Here is a 21,215-nt window from a genome sequence, read left to right as displayed (position 1 = left end):
CCAAACCTCCAAAGTTCAAATGCCCAAAACGAAAATGCCACATCATGGCTTCATCCTTCACGTCCAGCTTCAAGCACTTATTTTGAAGGATGTTCAGCTCCAGTTTATACATTCGATTCTTTTTCATCTCTACTCGGGCTATTAAACGATCATGTTTATCCTTCAAATAAAACACTCGATCCTTCATCAGAACCGAGTTGCCTTTCTCCATCATCTGCCCTATGCTTAAGATGTTGCTCTTAAGTTCGGGAACGTAGTAGACATTCCTTATTTCTCCAACTCGTCCATCCTTCTGCATAAACTTGATGGTTCCACGCCCTTTTACCGCCACCTTGGAATCATCCCCAAATGACACGAATCCAGCCTTCACCTTGATGAGTTTGTTGAAGAAACTCTCTTCTCCACACATATGATTGCTCGTTCCAGTGTCCAAATACCAGACCGAGTTGTTTAAGCAACTCGAATCAAGCTCGGCTTCTGACTTCTCATCTGAGCTTGGAAGCTCAACTACTGATCTCTCCACGCAACTCAAGTTTAGCTGAACCTCGGAGGCACAACTCGGACGTAGCTTGGTCTCTGAGCTCTGCGTCAACATCAAAATTCCTGCTTCCTCGTCCTCTTCTTCTGTGAGAAAATTCTTCTCTTTCTCTTCACTTCGGCTTTTAACTCAGCAATACTTTGCTATGTGACTATATTTGCCACAGTTGTAGCAATTTTCCGATCTGCATTCCTTTGCGTAGTGGCCGAGTTTGCCACACTTATAACATTCCACCTCCGACCTTGGCTGACTTCCTTGGCTACGATCACCTCGTCCTTGTCCTCCTTCATGATCATCTCGTCCTCTACCTCGTCCTTGATCACCTCGTCCTTTGCCTCGTCCTTGATCATCTCGTCCTTGTCCACTTGATCTTCGGCCCTGGGTGTTCCGAGTTTCATTCAAATCAAGTTGCGCCTGTAATGCTTGATCAAGAGTACTCTTCATCTTCCTCCTCCTTTGTTCGTGGGCTTCGAGTGACCCAGCGAGCTCTTCCACTGAGAGAACTGACAAGTCCTTTGACTCCTCAATTACGCATGCAATACTCTCGAAATCATCTGTTAATGATCTCAAGATTTTCTCCACAATTCTACTTGCTGGCATTGGCTCCCCATTCCTTCCGAGTTGGTTAGCCAACTTCTCCACCCGAGTTATGTACTCGGATACTTGTTCCTTATCCTCCATCTTCAAACACTCAAACTCTCATCGGAGAGTTTGAAGTCGAATCTGTCTGACACGGTGGTTACCTCTGTGCGCAACCTCCAAGATCTTCCATGCTTCCTTTGAAGATGCAGCGTTTGCAATCTTCTTGAAGCCTGACTCATCCACGGCATTGTACAAAAAATACAAAGCCGATTTGTCCTTCACTCGTGTCTTTTCCAATGCGGCAATCTGAGCCACAGATTGGTCTTCGTCCTCCTCGGGTTCTTGGAATCCCTTCTCCACAATGACCCATAGACTTTGAGAACCCAACAGGGTCTTCATCTGTAAACACCAATTATCATAATTGGTTTTCTTTGACAGTTGTGGTACAGTCATTCCATTAACAACCTTCGCCATTACTCTCTCTTTCTTCTTTCTTCCCCTTCACAGGCGCACACTGTTTTTCTCTCACACTCGGCACTCAGAGTATAAAGCTCTGATACCAATTTGTAGAAAAACTAAGAGAGACGAGTAATACTAGTATTGGGTGAACTTAGCAACTCACTTTTTTTTAGTGAATAAGAGATGACCTTTAAATAGCCATTGTACAACGTACCAAATTAACAAGAAGATAACAAAATATCTTATCAAAACAAATCTTATCAAAAACTATCTTATCTAAACTGAAACAAATAAAACAGATAAACTAACTCGGATATCTCTAAAATTTAAGATTATCTACCAGAATTGACCATGAAGATCAACCAACTCTAGTCAGCGGATGGGATTTCCGTAGCTATGTCAATGGAAATACTTTCCCCCAACAAGATGTGTTTTGTGGAGCCATCTGAGTCACCTGACATAGTTCAAGCTTGCAACATGAAGGTACAAGTTGGAAAGGGTTCATGGGGAGGTTTAAGCTTTGGATGAGTCTATTCCAAAGGATGCTATGGTGGAGGAGGTATTTGAAGAAACGTAGTTGTAGATTATACCATTGTAGTTAATGATGATTGGTTTTTAAAAAAAATTCAATAATATCTTAAAACGTACGTGGCTTTGCCAGAAAGAAATGTCAGTCATATGAGGGAGATTATTGTGCGATATCATCCCACTATGATCTTCTTATATGAGACTGTATGTTTTTCTCTAAAGTGGTGGCAATTGAGGAGGCAGTTGACCATGCTAGAGGAATTTGGGTTCTTGTTGATAAGAGGGGGGGGAGGGGTGAGATTTTCGGTTACATGCGAAAAGTCTATGGCATAGTGTATCATGTTGAGGTTCTTGTGTGAAATATAGGAGTGTTTGGTATGGTTCTTCTGTTTATGCTAATCCCAACTTTACATCTAGGATGTGTTTACGGGGTATTTTGATATCTCGTCGTCAAGATAGAGGGGTGTGTGACCATTCTTGGTATGGGTGAGGAGAAACCCGAGGACCGACCTGCAAGGCTGCAACCGAACTAATTACATGAAAAAAAAAAACGTTTTGCGTTAATTCAGACCTGCAACCGAGTGATATATACTTGTTAAATGAAGTTTTATATTTTTATTTGCGTAGGCATGTCATGTCATGGTCAATATTCATATACAGCTGTAAAACAATAGTTACATTGCCTCTGTAATACATGCAAACGTGTGAAGCACTAAAGCATTGTTACACATCTTCGTGATTCGTGTAATGTATTGAAATATGTTTTTAAATGTCAATAACATGTGTTCAAGTATTGGTAAAGTAACTTCAAACTGGCTGTAGAGTTCAAGCCTTCGAGAGGTGATTTGTTCTTTCTTGTACAGTTGCGCCTCCACCTTCTCACACTGGCCAGGAGATTTAAGAGTTACTTAGATTGAGTTCAAGTTGGTGGCCAGCCCCTAAGCATGTATATCTGCAGTGACATCTTTGTTATTTTATTTCTTTGACCCTGAAAGTTGGTTTGTGGAGAAATAAACAAAGATATAATTCATTTATATGGAAAAACCGATATTCGGTTTTTTTTTTTTTTTTTAATTTTCGGGCAATTTGGTGTACACATGTTGCATTTCCCAACAACCTTGGAGTAAGGATGAAGGTCATGTAGTGAAGGCGTTGAAAAATGTCTCAAATGAATCCTTGGGTTTTAATAAAGATATTTATGGGATAATCTTCAAGTGAAAAATGGAGTTGGAGCCTCTTAAGGGCATCCAAAGGGCTCTTGTAAATATTGTTTCTGCTCATTTGGTTTTACTTAGGAAGGAATTATTGCAGGAGTACTGTCAGATTCTTTTTTTTTTTAGGAAGAGACTTTATGATTTCAAACATCACGCGAGAAATGGATTAAATTAGAGAGTCAAAATACAAGCTATTTTCTTGCCCAAACTATCATATGAAGAAAATGAAATAAGATTTATGGTATTTTTCTACTGTTGAGGGAATGTTTTACTGCTGAGGTGATATTACGAGTGGAAGTTGTTAAATTTTTTAAGACCCTTTTAAGTACTAAAGACTTGTCAGGGGCAACATCTATGTATTGGAATTTGAATTTTTTGTCTTTTGAAGTTGGAGGTCCTCTAGTTAAGTCCGTGACAAAACAATAAATGTTTCAAGTCTTGATGTCTATGAAATCCTGTAATCCTAAGCTTGATGAGTTTCAACCGATATTCTTCAAAGTTTTACGAGAGGATGAGGTGTGACATTTTGTAGCTAAGGCTTATGAGACAGATATTTTTGATGCCAAAGTCACTGATGCTCTATTGGTACTGATATCAAATGGAGATACTAAAATTATTTACAAGTTTATTATGTAGTGTCATTTACAAGTTTATTTCTAAAGTTTTAACGAATAGGTTGAGACCTTTCTTGGATGCCCTAATTAACCATTGGCAAAACAATTTTATTATGGGGAAAATCATGAAAGACAATTCTATTGTAGCGAAGTTGTTCACCATATGCATATGTCTAATAATAAAATGGGGGACTTTGATTTTCAAGGTTGATATTGAAAAAGATTGTGATATGATGGACTGGACTTTCTTGAAACAGGCCTTAAGATTGTTTGGTTTCCAATAGATAATTGTATCTTTGATCATGCATGGAATTACAAATACAGTAATCTATCTATTGTGGCATGGTTGTAAGTAAAAATGTTTTTTTTTTCTTTTGAGATGATTAAGATAGAGAGATAATCTCTCCCTATTTGTTTGTTTTGTATATGGAAAAACTAGGGATGATGATCCATAAAGAGGTTCAAGAGGGACATTAGAAATATGTTTGCCAGAACTATCATCTATATTCTTTGCTGACGCTGTTTTACTCTTTGCTAAAGCTAAAAGTTCCCAGGCTAGCCTTATGAAGATGAGTTTAGAAAAGTAAGTTAAGCCTTATTAAACTTCCATTTGTATACATATAGATGAATAATGATACTCATATATTTTGATATTTTCTCATATTCATGTGCATATTAATTTATTTGAGAAAATATATTTCATTAGACCAAGAACAAACATGGAGTTTATTTGTTAAGTTTTGTTACTACATTAAGTATAAAGCTTGAGAAATTGGTTGTGTGATACATGGATGATAATACTCGGTACAAGAGGGACTATTGCTATGATTCATGTAATAATTTTTAAGAGGATTCTTAGTTGACCTTTTAAAAGTTTGAATCGGGTGGGAGAATGTAACAGTTTTAAAATATAATGACCATGTTTAATTCTATTGATTGGTTCAAACGTTTAAGATTGATAAAGTTAGACTATGAATGACCATCAATGTAGTGGTAATAGTTACAAGATGCATACTTGATAGTAGAATGAATACAAAAAATGAGTTGATGGTCCCTAAACTTCATGCTAAGAGTTTTTTGATACACTATTTAATCTGCTCTTCAAATTACAATGACTAGAGGTGATATTGATTTAGTTTATTCCTCTTTTGGTTTCTTATATGCACTTTATTTGGTTCAAAAATGTTGTTAATATATAGTTTATCTAACAACATACAGATGTCTAAAATGTAGGAGTGAGTTTTCCACATCATAAAAGTTTGCAATACATGTGAGTTTGAGTCACTACAAGTGTGAGATGAAAAGCAAGAGAAAGAGAGGCTGATGACAAAAGTTCGAGGAAAAAATATGCGACTTCAAAGGGTAAATGATGCACTCATTATAGTTCTTGATGGTGTTGTTGCTGCAAGAAACAATAACAATAACAACAATAACATTATTGTTCTTCCTTTTTCTAGGGTGAAGTTTGAAGTAAAAAGTGAGTTTGAGATTGCTCCAGAAAAATTAAGTGTTCGTGGTGTGAAAATAAATCTCCTTTTTAGAGGGTGGTAGTGTCAAATAAGTGTTATTTCATGGTTAGGATTCATGTTCAGTCGACACATATGTTAGTGCATGATTATTTGGGTCAAGTCTGTGTACTTTTCTCTTTAGTACTTATTTCAATTTTCTCCTTCATTAATTATTGAATTGTATGTCTATTTGTCTAAAACTTTTAATTTTAGTGTTTATTTTTTTATCTCGATAATTAAATTCTAATTGAAGTAAAATCTTTATGATAAATCAATGCAATTTAGAAAGATTCAAAGAAAGTTAATTCAAATATTAAATTTTCATAGAGAGAGATCGAGAGAAATCAATAATTGTCGCTATTTCTTAGATTCATGGATCCAATTTAGTTCAACGAAATTTTTCATTCATATTTTTCTTTCCACAAAAAACTTTTATATAACTCTTGGACAAATTTGAAGTATCCTATTTTCACCTAATGCACAAATTAAATAGAAATTAATATTTCATGATCAAGTATTTTCTTTAATAATAGTCCTTATATATCGTTTTTCTATTTATTATTATTATTTTTTTTTTTTTATTTTACAAATGATTGACTATGAATTGCATGACGATGATAGACATGTTTTTCAATCCCGCTTTAAGGTTATTAATTACCTTTGACCGATGCATATAAATGTAATAAATTCATAGGTGATTATAATTAAATGTGATAAATATAGTAGATGTTTGGATTTACATTAAATGCTATAACATTTCCTTTCGAGGTTTAAATATTGTTAGTTTGTTCTACTAGTAACTAAATATTGTTCCAATGTCAAATAAATTTACAAAATTAATACTACCCAAAAACAGTTTAACACGAACATCCTATATAGTGACACACCCAATCTCATTACAAAAGCACGTTCATTCACAAACAAAAGAAAATATGTTTACTTATTCATATATATATTTGTAGAAAAAAACCAAATGTAAAATAAATTAAATTTCTTTTATAAATTCAATTCAATTTATATGCATTAGCTTTAGAAAACTTAAAATGAAAAAATTTCTATAAAAATAATTGTATAAATTAATTAATTTTAAGAAACCTAATTAATTTTTATCATATTTTCTAAAATGTTTACGATTTTTTTCCTAAATAAGATACAGTTATAAATATATTATGATAATCAATGGTAGTATTATAAAAAACATTTTTTTTTGTGAGAAAGCATATTATATATATATATATAATAAAGTGAAATGAGAAACCATTTTACTTAACGTGATTTTAAGTAAATATTCGCACTGAAAAATTGATAATCAATTTAAAATTATGTTGAGATGTAACAACTTTAAGTAATCTTTATTTTTGATAAAAAATTATAACAAGTCTGTTACTAATTTACTTTTAAAATAAAAATATCTAAAAATAAATTTTTCTTCACTTTAAAATCAACTTTACAAAATCAATTTGTCTAAAATCACTTCTACAAGTTCTCTCCTATACTTGCAGGTAATTTTTATCTAATGCCTTCACTGATAACTTTTCTTTCCTAAAATTTGAAATAACATGATAATGATATTTTCAAAACATGATGGAAGATTTTACGCATGTGGCTTGATTTGAAATAATTATATATTTTATCAATTGAAAAAAAATACAATAATGACAAATAAAACTATATCTAAGTTATCATACACCATTTCAATCTCGATCACTAAATTAATTCTAATGATTTATTTGAACTAATCATAGAATATGAGTAATATCGTATTTCCATTTTACAGTATTCTCTTAAAACCAAATGAAAGCATAAGTATATTTCTAATATATAAATTAAAAAAATAAAATCAATATTGAATGTTTTGTCTAAGGATTACTGTAAAAAGAATCTGGTAAGCTAGCGAATTTAGAGTTGTTATGTGATATAACTAGAAAAAAGAATGACGAGGTCTTTGACCATAAAAGTGAAAGTAGGAGATGAATTTAATAATTTAAACATTGTGATATTAATTAACCTTTTTTAAAATTAAAAAAAGACTAAATATATTCGCCAATGAGATTTGCATGCATACTTTACTTTTCGTGTATTACAAATTACTAGTAATATATTTGTCTTTTATTATGATGATAGGCATATTTCAATCTCGTAAACTCTCCGAGGCTATTAATTACATTTGATTAGGGGCCTTGTTGACATGTGCCATAAAATGCAAATTAAGAAATGAATATATTCGAGTTACACAGAATAATGTATTATTACACTTTTTTATAAAAAACATATTTTAAATTTAGTATCTAATTAAGGTCAGTCGTTAGTATTTTTTAATGAAATAAATTCATGAATGGGTAGAGTTTAGGACTGTACTACATATAACGCCCTGTCTTCAATATAAACTTTTATATGGCTAAAATTATATAATTGTAAAAACTATATAAATCAAAAGTCAATTTAAATATTTTATTTATGCTAATAAAGATCGACAAATTTCGTCGAGTGTTTCCCTTATATCATCCTTGAGTTGAGTTCAACTATCAATTCCACTACAAATTCTCACTAAAGTTTCTAACATTCTAAGGGGTTTAAACTTATCATTATATATATATATATATATATATATATATATATATATATATATATATATATAAATAGATAGATAGATAGAGGAGGGATCCTTTTATTCTAGGAGTAAGTCTACCTAGACTTATTTCATTCAATAACTCATGTTCTACATCAAATTTCAACAATCTAACTGTTTAATTTAAAGTTTTTAATGCATAAATCAAATCTGCAAATTTTTAGAAAATTTGAAAATTATTTAATATTTCGTTTCATTAATTCAAATCAATGTATAAAATGATTTTATGATTATCCATCAATTTGAATCAATAAAATGAAGTATCAAATGATTTTCACATTTTCTAAAAATCTGCACATTTGATCTATACATTAAGAACTTTAAATTGAACGGTTGGATCGTTGAAATTTGATATAGAACATGAGTTATTGAACGGAGTAAGTCTAGGTAGACTTACTCCTAGAGTAAAAGGATCTCTCCTCATATATATATATATATATATATATATATATATATTATTTGTCAAAATATTATAAAGTTTTATTTATTTATTTTTTTAAATAATTTCAGTCTTGTAATTTCCCTTTTTCTTTACAATAAACTTTGATATTATTTGTTAAGTATCATATATTTTTAAATGAGGAGGGATCCACTTAGACATACTTTTCTTAATAATTCATGTTCTATATTAAATTTTAATGACCTAATTATTGAATTAAAAGTTTTTAATGCATACATTAATTCTGTAAATTTTTAAAAAAATTTAAAAACTATTTGATATTTTGTTTCATTAATTCAAATTAACATATAAAATAATTTTATGATTATTCGTTAGTTTGAATTAATAAAATTGAGTATTAAATAATTTTTATGTTTTTTAAATTTGCATAATTGATTTATACATTAAACTTTTAATTTAACGGTTGAATTGTTAAAATTTAATATAGAATATGAATTATTAAGTGAAGTAAAATCTAAGTAAACTTACTTTTAAAGTAAGTAGATCCTTCCTCTTTTTAAATATGACAGGTTCATATTAATATAATTTAATTATTATAAATATTTTTTTAGTCCATAAACATGATTCATGCAATATCTCAAAACTGATAATTAATAATTAATTTAAGCTTGCAGAGCATGGATTCTGCTAGTGAAACATTATTTTAACATGTACGGAAATCAAACCTTTGTTTAATGGTATTTTATTTTTAAAAATAAATTTTCCATCATTGCTCATTGCCTCTTAACTAGTATTTTATTTTTGCAAAATAGAAGACTATATTTTGTGTGTGTGCGTGTGTGTAAAAGAAGAGATCTGCGAATTTTAAAAGATTTTGTAGAATTTTTTTTGCATGATTCTGCAAGACTTTAAATTAAAATTTTAATGAATTTTGCAAAACTTTTAAATCATGATTTTAATGGATTCTATAGGACTTTGTAAACTTTGCAAAATTTAGTAGATTTTTGACATATGATAAGAGTTCAAGATTTTTTTTCATATATTCAAATTTAAAAAAAAGTCAAAGACAAAAATAATTAAAAAAACCAGCAATATTTGGATAAATACTAATAATTTTTCAAAAATAAATTATCAAAATTAAATTAAAAATATAATAGACTGAAAGGCTAGATAATTAAAAATTTATATATTAACATAAAATGAAATGAATATTATTTAACATAATTGAGAGAGTTTTTTTAATTACAAAAATAATGTGTAAAATTAATATTTAAAAAGATAAATAATATTAAAAAAATTGAATTAAAAATAAAAATAATCAATTAAAATAATTTAAAGGAGGCATAAAATATTTATAATATGTCCCTACATTTTATATGGGTATTTGAGTGAAAGCGTATCTTTCATGCACTTTTATTCATTTAAAATATCTTAAAAATTCACAAACATCAACTATGAGAAGAAAATATATATCTGAAATTTGTTACTTGTATAATCTTTTTTTAATTTTTTAATTGTTTTCAATATTCACTCACAAAAAAATATTTTATTATCAAATTCTAAGACACCGCGATGTTTTATGTTAATTTTCTTTTTTAAAATATAAAAAATTTTAAATTTCACAATTAAAAAATCGAATTTATAGTAAAAAAAATAATTGTTGAGTCATAAAAGGAGGAGGGATAACAATAACAAATATTTTTCCTAACTAAGATCCATGATCATCTCATTCTACTCACAGAAACCCTAACTCAAATTCATCTTATATATATATATATATATTTGCTCTAATAAATCTAAATTGATTATAAGGTGTTGAAGATCTACCGTTGATTGTAGAGATATGATATCAATTTCAACTTTCTTTCCCTTTTCTTGGAGCGTGTTATAAAAACATTACTATTTAAAAGTTAAAATTTTAAGCATTTTCTATGTTAAATATTGAGGAACAAACTCAACTAAATAAAGCAAAATAGAGCAAGTCAATAGTACTGTCATTTACATACTAAAATTTCACCAAATAGGGAAATAAATGAGAATAATAGTACAGTATTATACATGAGAAGTAGTGCAATATTATTAGTAGAAAAAAATGGAGAAGACAAGAGCATAGAAAAAAAAGATGAAAAACTCACTTGAAAATGTAACAGCCCATTTTTTTCGCTGGGCCTTAGGCCCAATTCGTGCCCGGAACGGGCCGTTTCAAAAGTGAAACGGGCCGTTCCGAAATAAAGAAAGTGGCTAAATTTTAAGTTTCGGAACGGGTCTGGAACGGGCCGTTCCGGAAGGAGAACGGGCCGTTCTGCTTGAAGAATGGGGCGTTCTCCTTGCAGAACGGGCCGTTCCGGAAGGAGAACGGGTCGCTCTGCTGGGTTTTGGAACAGGCCGTTCTGGTTTTAGAACGGGCCGTTCCAGTTCAAAAATTTGCACAGATTCGAAGGTTCCGGAACGGGCCGTTCCGAATTCAGTACGGGCCGTTCCGGGTGCATCAGAATGCCTATAAATAGGGCCCTAGGGTATTTGGAAATTCATAACTTGGAGAAGAGGTCCTAGAGAGAGAAAGAAGAGAGAGAAAGGGAGAAAGAGAGAGAGGAGGGGAAGGAAAAGGGGAGAGAGAAGAAGAAGAATCCAGTAGAGGAGGTTCTGCCTAAGGAGAGAAAGGAGGAGGAAGATAGAGGAGGTTCTACTCTAGTTCCGGTCCGGTTTAAGAAAAAGAGGAGGAGGTTCTGCCTGAGTTCCTATTTATCCAGGTACGGGGGAAAAAGGGATTATTTATATGTATAGTACATGAGGGAATTGGGTAGAGGAAGAATTCCTTAGGATTATGATTGATTTTACAATTATTTGATTTGGAGAATTATTGGTTCTATTAAAATTATCTGTGTTGAGGTTTATAAATATGCCTAAGTGTAGGAATGATGATCTGTGAAGAAGAATGAATTGTAAGGAAAATGCGGTGAGCTAGATTTTGGAATAATGAGGGGTTTTACTGTTTATATTAATTATTCTACTGATTATTATATTAATGAAAGTTATTGTTATATTACTTGTTAAGAATTAATGATATTGATGTGAATTGCTTGAGGGGTATGTAAACCCTATTATATTGAGCTTATCTGTTATCTATGTGATATGGAATTGCGTACGTGATATGAATTTGAGTTATAAGATGAAAGGATGTATGAATGTGATTTTGATTGTGATTGTGGTGTCTCACATCGATGACTAGGGACGGCACGACCCCTGGGTAAGTGGTGCTACAGGGAGGGCATGACCCTAGCATGGTGTGGGATGAGTAAGACAGTTAACACCACCATTTATGTCGTTTATGGCAGCCCTGACATAGGGTTAATTGCAAGAGATTGTATTGATTGTAATGTGATTGTGTTTCCTCACACCAAATGATTAGGGATGGCATGGCCCCTGGGTAAGTGATGCTACAGGGAGGGCATGACCCTGGTCTGGTGTGGGTTGAGTGAGGCAATTAACCCGTATCACTTGTGTCAGATGTGGCGAGGTCTTGGCATAGTGTTAATTGTTGAGATTGGCATGAATTATTGATGTGGAAATGATGTTGAGATTGACATGAGTTATGAATGGTGAAATAATTGTTTTAATGATGTGAATGAGAAAAGGTATAAATGATTTTGTTAATTATAAAATCTAAGTGGATTATGATGAATTGATAAACTATGATACATGATCGTAAATATTTTATTAAATAAAGAAATATGATGAGATTTTAATATGGTGTGTTTGGATGTACTTTGCATAAAGATATTTTCTTTTCTCACCGTACGAATTGTGGTTATTTTTAGGTGGAGAAGATCCGGCTACGAGTGGCATCTAGAATGCCAACTGTTTTATTTTGGGAAATGCTCTGATATTGTGACATCGGGGCAAAGGATTTTTAGGACGAAATATTTATGTGAATTTGGTACTGTAATATTATTTTGAAAACAATTTGTAAAGAATCTTGTGTTTTATGTTTGATATTTCAATTAGTGTAGTTGTTGAAGTTTCTTATGTGAACCCTTTTACTGTAACTGAAAAGATTTATTACAATATACATGTTGGGGTAGTAAGGGTGTCACATTTAGTGGTATCAGAGCAGATCGATTCTATCAGCCGTGAGTTATGAGTCTACTATGCTTGTTTGGTAGATGGGTTATGTGATGATTTGAATGTAACTTATTGATGTGCTGATGTGATGATTGATTTTGTTTATTTACTTGTGTGCATTGTGTTCTTAGGATTTATCTTATAGATGTGATATAAATTGATGATGCTATTTTTGATTACTCTTGTTATTCTCAGGATTGCTTAATTGTTTTGGTACTTCTTGCTTATATAAGAAGTAGTGGTTGGGTGGAATTGCTCGTGTTGTGAGCATAGGTACTAGTAGTGGTAAAAGATAAGGTATTTTGCTAACCAACTAGAACTATTATAACCTTGGGTGATACATTATTTTGTCGAGTGTACTAAGAGATTACGATTAATGAAATTTCTAGAATCTATAGAGGTAGCGATTGATTCCAAGGAGGTTGTACCTGAGAATAGGAGTTTTGATATTTTGATGAGAGATTGGAACGTTGGTAATTTCCTTGAGTGTTGGTACTTGCCTGTTAACCTTTTAATGGTTTTGGGTAGAATGTGAATCTTTCTCTCTAAAGTCTTTAGTACTGAATGTGTGAGCTGTTTTGATTTAGGAAAGCTTGAATATGATTTTAAAGTGGAAAGGAGAAAGTTTGGAATGGTTGAGGTATTTTGTGGTATGTTAGTACACTATTATTGTAGGGTATAGGGGATATTTTCGTTGCAGTTGTTGTGCCAGTATGAGTATCGTATTAACAGAATTAAATTATGTGGTCTTCATGAAAGTTGTGGCTTGGGAGATTATCTTTCCAATAGATCTGGAATAAGATGAAACACTTCAGTTATGACTGCCTTGGTGATTAAAAATTTAGTTGTAAGCGCTGAATTTATTTGTGGTGATTTTTGAATCTTTGGCTAAGGAGATGATTTTTTTTTGGAAATCTTATGTCTTCATAAGAGTTGTAGCTTATTCATTTAGCTTTCTTTTGAGATAGGTTTGAGATCATTTGGATGAGTATAATTCTATGTGTCATTTACTTTGACAGTTGTTGAAGGTAGATATATGTTATCATGATGTTTATGAGATTTTAGGCATTACAAGGATAAAAATGGATTTGGTGATGTTTTGAGGTTTGGTCATTGAAAGGTTGATTAAAATGAAATGATTGGTTCATGGTGATCAATTCATACATGCTTAGGGATGATATATGTGAAGGAAGTACTCTAATATGATTTGATATGCATGTATGTGGGTATGAGAATAAATGACCTTATGAATCGATTAGTGGATGTTTGTGTTAATAAGAGGTTTTGACCTTAGGATGTGAGATCATCATATTAGAATTAAGTGTAAAGATATATTCAATATAGATTTAGACTAGATTGTCTAAATATGAATTTGGATTGTATGAGGTGAGAAATTTTAGGCCATGTAATTTCTTGCGAAGGTATAATATAGAGCTACCTAAGGTAGAAGTTGTGCTTAAGAGAGTGTTTAGGCTGCTCTCATTTCACTCGCCTCTACTACAGGAATCGCTTTTGCTTTCTTTTCCTCTAGCTACTAAGATGTTTCATTTCACTAAGTTATCTTTTGCCTACCCATGAATTCATTAGTAGTTTGAAACGTTAACCTATATCAGAAATTCCTGGACCTATGTTTATTTTAACTACCCAAATCATTTCGTCGCTTACTTCCCTGTGTGGCTTACTATTACATTGATTGGATTGACTAGGAAAGAGTTACCTTTGTATGGGATAACAAATGAGAAGGTGGTTTTCAAACTCTTAAGGAAAAATTGATTAGTTTTAATACTAATAAATTTTAGTAAGACTTTTGAGGTATATAATTATGCTTCTATAGATAGGTTCGGGAAGAGTGTTGTGGCCAGAAGGAAAGATAATAGGGTATAATTTTAGGCAATTGAAAATTTATGAGAGAAATTTTCTTATCCATAACCTTGAGTTAGCAGCTTTAATATTTATACTAAGATTTTGGAGACACTATTCAAAGCTTGAGGTATTTATGGATTGTTAGAGCCTTAATTATTTGTTGACTGAAGGAGATAGTTTAAATTCTGGAGGATTAATATTTCAAACTTAGTTGTTAATTGAATAAAGCTATTGTGGTGACCGAAGTTTTGTGTAGAAAATCTTTATATTTATCTTCCCTCATGATTAGAAAGATGAATCCTTTTGACTCAAATTAGAGACTTATGATAGGATTATAAAGTTACCTTTAGTAGTGAGATTAAATAGGAATTGAGTAACAAGTGGATCGTTGAAAGAAATTGGAGAAGCATAATTATTTGATTCATTTTGGTAACAAGATATGAGGCTATAGGATAAAGTGATGAATAAGAGTAACTTGGGTGTAAATGGAGCGGTGAAATTAGAGATTTCATATGCATACGAAGTGAACTAACGCTTAGGTGCTTAATCTTTAGAGATGATCATAGAAGTAATATCAATATTGTGACAGATGCTTTGATTATGATGATCACTGATATAATATTTTTTGATTATTTAAGGATTGGATTTGATTGAAGAATTTAGAGACTTATGCTTGATGTGTGAGATTATCCTTAGGGGCATTGAATTGATTATGTTGAAAGTGACTAGTGAATTAATGGGTGAGATCAGAGAAGCCTAGGAGTCAGATCTTTTATTAGGGAATCTAATGGAGAAGATTGGTAGAAGTATAGATAACCATTTTTTTAAATAGAAATCGACATTGTTTTGAAGTGCAAAGAGTAAATTTGGGTGCTTAGTAACCTTGAATTAAGAAAGATGATCTTAGAAAAAGGACGTAATAGTACTCTTAGCATTCATTTAAGAGCTACTACGATGTATCAGAGTAACGCAGCGGAAGTGTAGTGACCAAAGATGAAAAGAGGAATAAAGCAATTGTATACTTGTGATTAGCATACTAGAAGTCTTTAAGAATTTTGTAACACTTGGATGCTCCATTTTGGATTTTGAGATGGTGAGTGGATAGACCTTAGTGGTAGGTTTGTCAGAGACGTTTAAGAGATTGATTTTATAGATTGATTTTATTTGTGTTTTAGTGGATAGACTCGTCAAGTTTACTTGTCTTACCATTAGAAATCCTTTGATGAGTATATCAGTAAGGTAGTGAGATTGCATAAGGATTCGAGAGTGAGAAGAGAGAAGTCTACCCTTACAAAAATTTCGGGGACGAAATTTCTTAAAGGAGGGGAGTATTGTAACAGCCCATTTTTTCGGCTGGGCCTTAGGCCCAATTCGTGCCCGGAACGGGCCGTTTCAAAAGTGAAACGGGCCGTTCCGAAATAAAGAAAGTGGCTAAATTTTAAGTTTCGGAACGGGTCTGGAACGGGCCGTTCCGGAAGGAGAACGGGCCGTTCTGCTTGAAGAATGGGGCGTTCTCCTTGCAGAACGGGCCGTTCCGGAAGGAGAACGGGTCGCTCTGCTGGGTTTTGGAACAGGCCGTTCTGGTTTTAGAACGGGCCGTTCCAGTTCAAAAATTTGCACAGATTCGAAGGTTCCGGAACGGGCCGTTCCGAATTCAGTACGGGCCGTTCCGGGTGCATCAGAATGCCTATAAATAGGGCCCTAGGGTATTTGGAAATTCATAACTTGGAGAAGAGGTCCTAGAGAGAGAAAGAAGAGAGAGAAAGGGAGAAAGAGAGAGAGGAGGGGAAGGAAAAGGGGAGAGAGAAGAAGAAGAATCCAGTAGAGGAGGTTCTGCCTAAGGAGAGAAAGGAGGAGGAAGATAGAGGAGGTTCTACTCTAGTTCCGGTCCGGTTTAAGAAAAAGAGGAGGAGGTTCTGCCTGAGTTCCTATTTATCCAGGTACGGGGGAAAAGGGGATTATTTATATGTATAGTACATGAGGGAATTGGGTAGAGGAAGAATTCCTTAGGATTATGATTGATTTTACAATTATTTGATTTGGAGAATTATTGGTTCTATTAAAATTATCTGTGTTGAGGTTTATAAATATGCCTAAGTGTAGGAATGATGATCTGCGAAGAAGAATGAATTGTAAGGAAAATGCGGTGAGCTAGATTTTGGAATAATGAGGGGTTTTACTGTTTATATTAATTATTCTATTGATTATTATATTAATGAAAGTTATTGTTATATTACTTGTTAAGAATTAATGATATTGATGTGAATTGCTTGAGGGGTATGTAAACCCTATTATATTGAGCTTATCTGTTATCTATGTGATATGGAATTGCATACGTGATATGAATTTGAGTTATAAGATGAAAGGATGTATGAATGTGATTTTGATTGTGATTGTGGTGTCTCACATCGATGACTAGGGACGGCACGGCCCCTGGGTAAGTGGTGCTATAGGGAGGGCGTGACCCTAGCATGGTGTGGGATGAGTAAGACAGTTAACACCACCATTTATGTCGTTTATGGCAGCCCTGACATAGGGTTAATTGCAAGAGATTGTATTGATTGTAATGTGATTGTGTTTCCTCACACCAAATGATTAGGGATGGCATGGCCCCTGGGTAAGTGATGCTACAGGGAGGGCATGACCCTGGTCTGGTGTGGGTTGAGTGAGGCAATTAACCCGTATCACTTGTGTCAGATGTGGCGAGGTCTTGGCATAATGTTAATTGTTGAGATTGGCATGAATTATTGATGTGGAAATGATGTTGAGATTGACATGAGTTATGAATGGTGAAATAATTGTTTTAATGATGTGAATGAGAAAAGGTATAAATGATTTTGTTAATTATAAAATCTAAGTGGATTATGATGAATTGATAAACTATGATACATGATCGTAAATATTTTATTAAATAAAGAAATATGATGAGATTTTAATATGGTGTGTTTGGATGTACTTTGCATAAAGATATTTTCTTTTCTCACCGTACGAATTGTGGTTATTTTTAGGTGGAGAAGATCCGGCTACGAGTGGCATCTAGAATGCCAACTGTTTTATTTTGGGAAATGCTCTGATATTGTGACATCGGGGCAAAGGATTTTTAGGACGAAATATTTATGTGAATTTGGTACTGTAATATTATTTTGAAAACAATTTGTAAAGAATCTTGTGTTTTATGTTTGATATTTCAATTAGTGTAGTTGTTGAAGTTTCTTATGTGAACCCTTTTACTGTAACTGAAAAGATTTATTACAATATACATGTTGGGGTAGTAAGGGTGTCACAGAAAATTCTTGAAGTACTTGAAAAGTCACTTCAAAAAATCCTCCAAAATCGGATGGGTTTGGATGAGATTGTTTTATTAATTTGATATTTATAGATATCACTAAAAAGTCCTTCAAAATCTCTCTAATACAACAATCCTTTAAAATCCTTATATTTTTTTAATATCAATGGATTATTTTTAAGTTGTAAAAAGTCTCAAATGAATACTAATGAGTTTTAATGAACTTTTAAAACATCTTAAAAATCCAGATTAAATACCACTGAATTATTTTTAAGTGACATAAAATCTTGATTAAATACCAATGAATTATTTTACTTAAAATAAGTTTTTTAAAATCCAATGAAATCTTAAACCAATACACCCCCTAAGAGTAACTTTTGGTGAAATTACTCTATTTAATAACTCATGGTGTGTGTTAAATTTCAATTGTCGACCTGTTAAATTAAAAGTTTTTAACACATAAATTAAATCTATAAATTTTTAAAAATTTAAAAACTATTTGATACTTCTTATAATTAATTTAAATTGATAGATAATTATAAAAATATTTTATACGTTAATTTGAATTTATATAACGAAATATCACATGATTTTGATTTTTTTTTTAATTTGTAGACTTAACCTATCTATTAAGAACTTTTAATTTAATAATCCGATCACTTAAATTCAACACATACTATTTGTTATCGTCTTATCGAGTTAAGTAACTTATTTTACAAGATTGAAATACCTAAGTTTCGAAAATCAAATTTGCAGCTTCCTATATACTAACCATTTGACATAACCACGTACCTTTGTGTTTTCTTCCAAAGGTGATAAAATTTCTTCAAAATGGTGGTGTTTGTTGGCATCAATTGATGAAAGTGATGAAAGATGAAATTAAGCAACGTGCAAATATAGTGTTTACTGTAAAGTGGAAGGAACATCACATGAGCATTATGCAAATACAGAGTTTGCGTCAAAGTGGGAAATGAAGAAGCATGTTAGTTGTTTAATGAGTAATTAAATATGAACCATTAAATTAAATATGAAATTAACTCCTCTCACTCTCACATATGAAATCCCTCTCTAAATATAATAATATCGGTATAACTTTTATTAAGTATTACACCATTCAATAACTTTATATTAAATGTGAATTTTGTAAATCCAACCATTGAATTAAAACTTCATATCACTTTATATTTTTATATCAAATTTTGTTAAAATTGAATAACTTAAAGGTAATAAAAATGTTCATATTTGATTATATTTTAAAATATATATTACATCAATTTTATTTTAAAAGAATGAAGTATCAAATCATCTTGGATTAATATAAAATTTTATATATATGATCTAAGAGTAAAAAACTTTCAATTTTACGGTTGAATTTATAAAATTCACAATATAAAATTAAACGGTGTAATACTTAGTAAAAATTACATCGGTGTTGTTTGAATATATATATATATATATATATATATATATATATATATATATATATATATATATATATATGAAGATTTACTTACTCTAAATGTAAGTTTACCTAAACTTACTTTACTAAATAACTCATGTTTTGCTCAAATTTCAATAATCTAACCGTTAAATTAAAAGTTATTAAAATATAGACCAAGTTTCAAATTTTTTTAAAAATTCATAATTATTTAATACTTTGTTTCATTAATTCTAATTGACAGATAAACATAAAAATATTTTATATGTTGATTTAAATTTATATAATAAAATATCAAATATTTTTAAAAATTTACATACTTAATCTATATATTAAGAATTTTTATTTAATGGTTGAATTATTAAAATTTAATGTAGAATATGTTATTGAATAGACTTATTCTTGAAATAAGTGAATTTATCTATATATATATATATATATATATATATATATATATATATATATTCAAACTATTTTGCGGATAATAAAGTCAAATAAAAAAATTGTAACATTTTGGCCGAATTCTTTTTTCTCAACTACAACTAATCAATATTTTTTTTTAAATCAAGTAAACTAATATTAAAAAAAATGAATGTAATAACAAACTACTTCCTCCTATGTTTATTTTAAAACAATTTAGAAGAAAATTGTGATAAATTTTTATAAAATATTGATTTTATTTTTAATTTTTTCTATTAATTATTGTGAGTATGGGTTTATTATTGTTGGATAATAAAAAGGAATTTAAAAAATAATTATTCTCTCTTAACTCTTATACTCTCCAATTCTTTTATCTCTTATATTCTCCAATCGTTATTTATCAATTTTTTTTAGTATTTTTAAATTTTTTGATATTTGATATGAAGTCAATCTTCACCTTTTCATAATAACAAGAGTAAAATTAATATTTCTATACCATAAATTTATTTTATAAATTTAATAAAATCAACTATTTATATAGATGCGTATAATTCAGTCAAAAGTATAATAACTATTAGATAAAATATATTAAAAACAAAACATTATTTTTAAATCAGCTTCACAGATGAATATTTTGATGTTCAACAGATGCAACCTAAAACAGCTTGTTAAAAATAAAAAGTTGTTTTATATTTTTCCTCAAGTAATTAGCCCATCCGTTTGACACTTCGTAAAACATAAACGAAAATATAGAAGAAAAAACTAACTAATATTTTTCTCCTATTTATTTATAATCTTGAATTAATTTTTGAGACTAATCTTTTATATCTTCTTTTGTTTTAATATAATTTTTTTTTGTTGAATCACTAATAACCAAAATATAGTATAATCTCGTAACTAAATCGTAATTTTATAATAAAATGTATAAAACTAAATTAACACTAAATTTACCTTGAAAATAAAAATTATTCATCCTAATTTAGTTAAGTTGCTTAAAATACATAAAACTAAATTAACACCTAAATATTTAATCATCTTTTTTTTTTTTTTTTTTTCCCCTATTTTGAAGTATATGACTAGTCTCCGAATAAGATTAATAATTTATTCCCTATGCAAGAGCACAGAAATAATTGTATTTAAAGTTTCGGCGGTGCTGGCAGGTGCCGGTTACTAGGAATATAAGAGAACTCAGCTGATATTGCAAATCTAATCAAACGATTGAAATGGCAATGGCATACACCAGAAAAATGATGATACAACTATTCACAATGCTCAAGTGTCCTACAAGAAGATTTACTGACTCACCCTCTCCACGAAATTTAAAAGCATATAGATCGAATCTCCAAATACAACTAACTATATTCCAGTATTAGGATTGTTCCCAGCTAGGATTAGAGAAATTTCTAACCCTCGGCTAAAAGCCTGGTTAAACATGAGGCGAGTTTGGAAAGTTGATACAAATGGGAACCACGAAAAGAGTGCAATGGGTACGAAGATCATCATTCCCATGCCGGCGTCATACAGGCGAGCAATGGATCGAACGGATTTCCATAATCCTAGCTTCTTCATCACAGGCTTCCAGGCAGCAGCAATCTGAACCAGAATTAAAGTCAT

General features: G+C 31.0%; 1 protein-coding gene and 1 long non-coding RNA gene across 3 annotated transcripts in view; one reads left to right on the top strand and one right to left on the bottom strand.

Annotated features, from left to right (window-relative positions):
* Positions 1 to 10,187: 10,187 nt before the first annotated feature.
* Positions 10,188 to 17,716, top strand: LOC145949669 (uncharacterized). Of its 2 annotated transcripts, XR_014428056.1 has the most exons (3): positions 10,215 to 11,222; positions 12,291 to 16,397; positions 17,466 to 17,716. It is a non-coding gene; the product is annotated as an uncharacterized LOC145949669 (long non-coding RNA). The 2 variants fall into 2 exon arrangements; XR_014428055.1 differs by lacking the exon at positions 17,466 to 17,716 and having other exon boundaries at positions 10,188 to 11,222; positions 12,291 to 16,356.
* A 3,083-nt stretch (positions 17,717 to 20,799) lies between these two features.
* GSL10 (glucan synthase-like 10) overlaps positions 20,800 to 21,215 on the bottom strand; it is a 50,735-nt gene continuing 50,319 nt past the window's right edge. The window contains exon 53 of the mRNA XM_083060398.1: positions 20,800 to 21,194. Coding sequence (XP_082916524.1) covers positions 20,958 to 21,194 — 237 coding nt within the window. The 3' untranslated portion in view covers positions 20,800 to 20,957. The remainder of the gene's footprint in view (positions 21,195 to 21,215) is intronic.

This window comes from Cajanus cajan, chromosome 7 (assembly GCF_000230855.2).
Source record: "Cajanus cajan strain Asha chromosome 7, NIPB_CcT2T_4, whole genome shotgun sequence".
Lineage (NCBI taxonomy): Eukaryota > Viridiplantae > Streptophyta > Magnoliopsida > Fabales > Fabaceae > Cajanus > Cajanus cajan.
Note: the sequence above shows the minus strand (reverse complement) of the source record. Positions and strands in the feature narration are given on the sequence as shown.